Here is a 2,028-nt window from a genome sequence, read left to right on the forward strand (position 1 = left end):
TTTTTTTTTGAATCTTCACTTTCAGTCCTCAGTTTACAGTTTCACTTCTGACTTTCGAGCTTTCACTGCTGAGCTGAGCTTAAATGTACATGGGGGCGGGGCTTGGAGCCCATTAGCTACCCGAAAATGCATCCTATGATTCCCCAAGAGGGTATTGGTGAAGTGACGTTTTTTCTGCTGCAGAACGATGTCTGTGTACTCATACATTTATAGTTTTTTAAATTCAAGTTTTACTATTTTTTTTTTAATTTTCAAGATTTATTTAAAGTTTTCAGGGTTTTTTTTATTTTCAAAAACATGTTTTTTCCAATTTTTAGGGTTTTCCTTTTCAATTTTCAAAACATTTTTTTTTCAAATTTTCAGTTTTGTTTTTCAAATTTGCAGTCTATTTTTCAAATTTAAAAAAAAAAATTTAGTTACCACGTCTATTTTTAAAGTTTTCAATCTGTTTTTTCATTCTGTTTGTTTTGTTTTTTCTGCTGACGATGAAACACAAACTCTTTAACATAATGTAACTTTTCAACCTCAGATTCCACTGGAATTATCGTGTTAACAATTGTCCTGCTAGCTTTCCCCGTCAGGTAATCATGTTCTCAATGCTTCACCTGCTTTTAGCAGGTCCTGATTTTATTTAAAAACATGATGTTTTATGTAAGAATGAAAGCAGTCTCTACAGGGTTAAAGCATTTCCAGCCCCCTGCACTCTATAATTATTCATATTTAAAGAGAGCCCCAGTTTGTGGTTGGAGTGTTTTCTTCTTTCTCTCTTTAATGCACATAAAGAGGACCGCGTAGTTCAGAAGGTCTTCAGCTCATCAGATTTATGTCTATGAGCAAGGCATTCATTTGTCTTAACAGCTATTCCAATTACACATAATTCTTTGAGTTTAAGAAAAAAATAAAATAACAGAACTTAACATTTTTAATTTTTAAACAGCAGAAAAAAACTAAAGAAAGCCAGAAATTGAATGTTCTCTTCAGGATTTCCTCTCACACCTGTGAGAACAAAGATCTGCTTCGATATTCACACATTTTTAAACCAACATAAACAAAATGTTCAGCCTGAATGAGGAGGGGAAGAGCAGCTCAGTGCAGAGTCGTACCTCGCTCAGCATCTCTGTCATCTCTCGAACAAACTGCGTCTCTGCGGTCTCGGGGAGCTGAGAGAACAGAGACGATTGCATCTCCTTCCTCGCGTCATCTGTGTACTTTTTCTGTCAGAAACAAAGAGGCGGATGACAGAGGTTCACTGAAGGTTCAGCTTTGCAGAGGTTAAATAAAGTTTGGGATGCAAATGAGAGAAAAAAAACCCCAGACTGAGATGACTCACCTCGCTCTGCAGCTCCGACACTTCCTTGGCGTGTTTGGTCTCCAGAGTTTCCGGCAGTTTGGAGTAGAGAGACGATGCTGACTGCTCCTTTGCCGCCTGCCTGTACTTGGCCTGACATACAAACACTTTAAATAAGAACTTCTGTAATGACTGCTCTGTGTGAGAGCGCCCATCCCTCACCCTCTGAACTATCTCATCTGGACACCCTCTGTGACAGCAGCATTCAGCCAATAGGATTTCAGTGTTGATGAAATGTCAGGTTTCTATTATAGTTGCAGTAGTGAAGCTGCATTCCTGTAAAACGCGTGTTAAACTCATGGCCCGGGGGCCGGATCATTTTATTTAATTGTTATTAATGGCCCGATGTTATCTTTGCTCGTTTCTAACTTGTATAATTTTGACAAAATGTATTTTTATGGAGAGTAAAATATTAAAGATTATTTGCAGTTTAAGTTGATTAATTCTGGAATAATATTCCTGCACTTTATTTATAATTATGTTAAAAAGTTACGGTTTTAAAGTTTTAAAAATTAGCATTCTGTTAGCTTTTTGGACTGTTTTGCCAATTACCAAGATATTTTTTAGGCTATTTTGGAGTTTAACTATTTTTTCAGCTACATGCTAGCTGTTTTGGATTATTTAGACTTTTTTTGTTTTTTAACCTGTTTTGGTATTTAGCTAATATTTCAGATACATGC

General features: G+C 36.2%; 1 protein-coding gene across 5 annotated transcripts in view; it reads right to left on the reverse strand.

The window, feature by feature from the left end:
- Positions 1 to 2,028, reverse strand: part of nebl (nebulette) — a 102,103-nt gene that overhangs the window by 28,917 nt on the left and 71,158 nt on the right. The window contains exons 11-12 of one of the 5 annotated variants that reach the window (XM_036210946.1): positions 1,331 to 1,441; positions 1,104 to 1,214 (exon numbers count right to left, since the gene is read on the reverse strand). The exons of the other annotated variants lie outside the window; for them this stretch is intronic. Of the exons in view, the coding sequence (XP_036066839.1) occupies positions 1,104 to 1,214; positions 1,331 to 1,441 (222 nt within the window). The remainder of the gene's footprint in view (positions 1 to 1,103; positions 1,215 to 1,330; positions 1,442 to 2,028) is intronic. 5 annotated transcript variants of the gene reach the window in all.

This window comes from Oryzias melastigma, unplaced genomic scaffold (assembly GCF_002922805.2).
Source record: "Oryzias melastigma strain HK-1 unplaced genomic scaffold, ASM292280v2 sc00320, whole genome shotgun sequence".
In the NCBI taxonomy this organism is placed as follows: domain Eukaryota; kingdom Metazoa; phylum Chordata; class Actinopteri; order Beloniformes; family Adrianichthyidae; genus Oryzias; species Oryzias melastigma.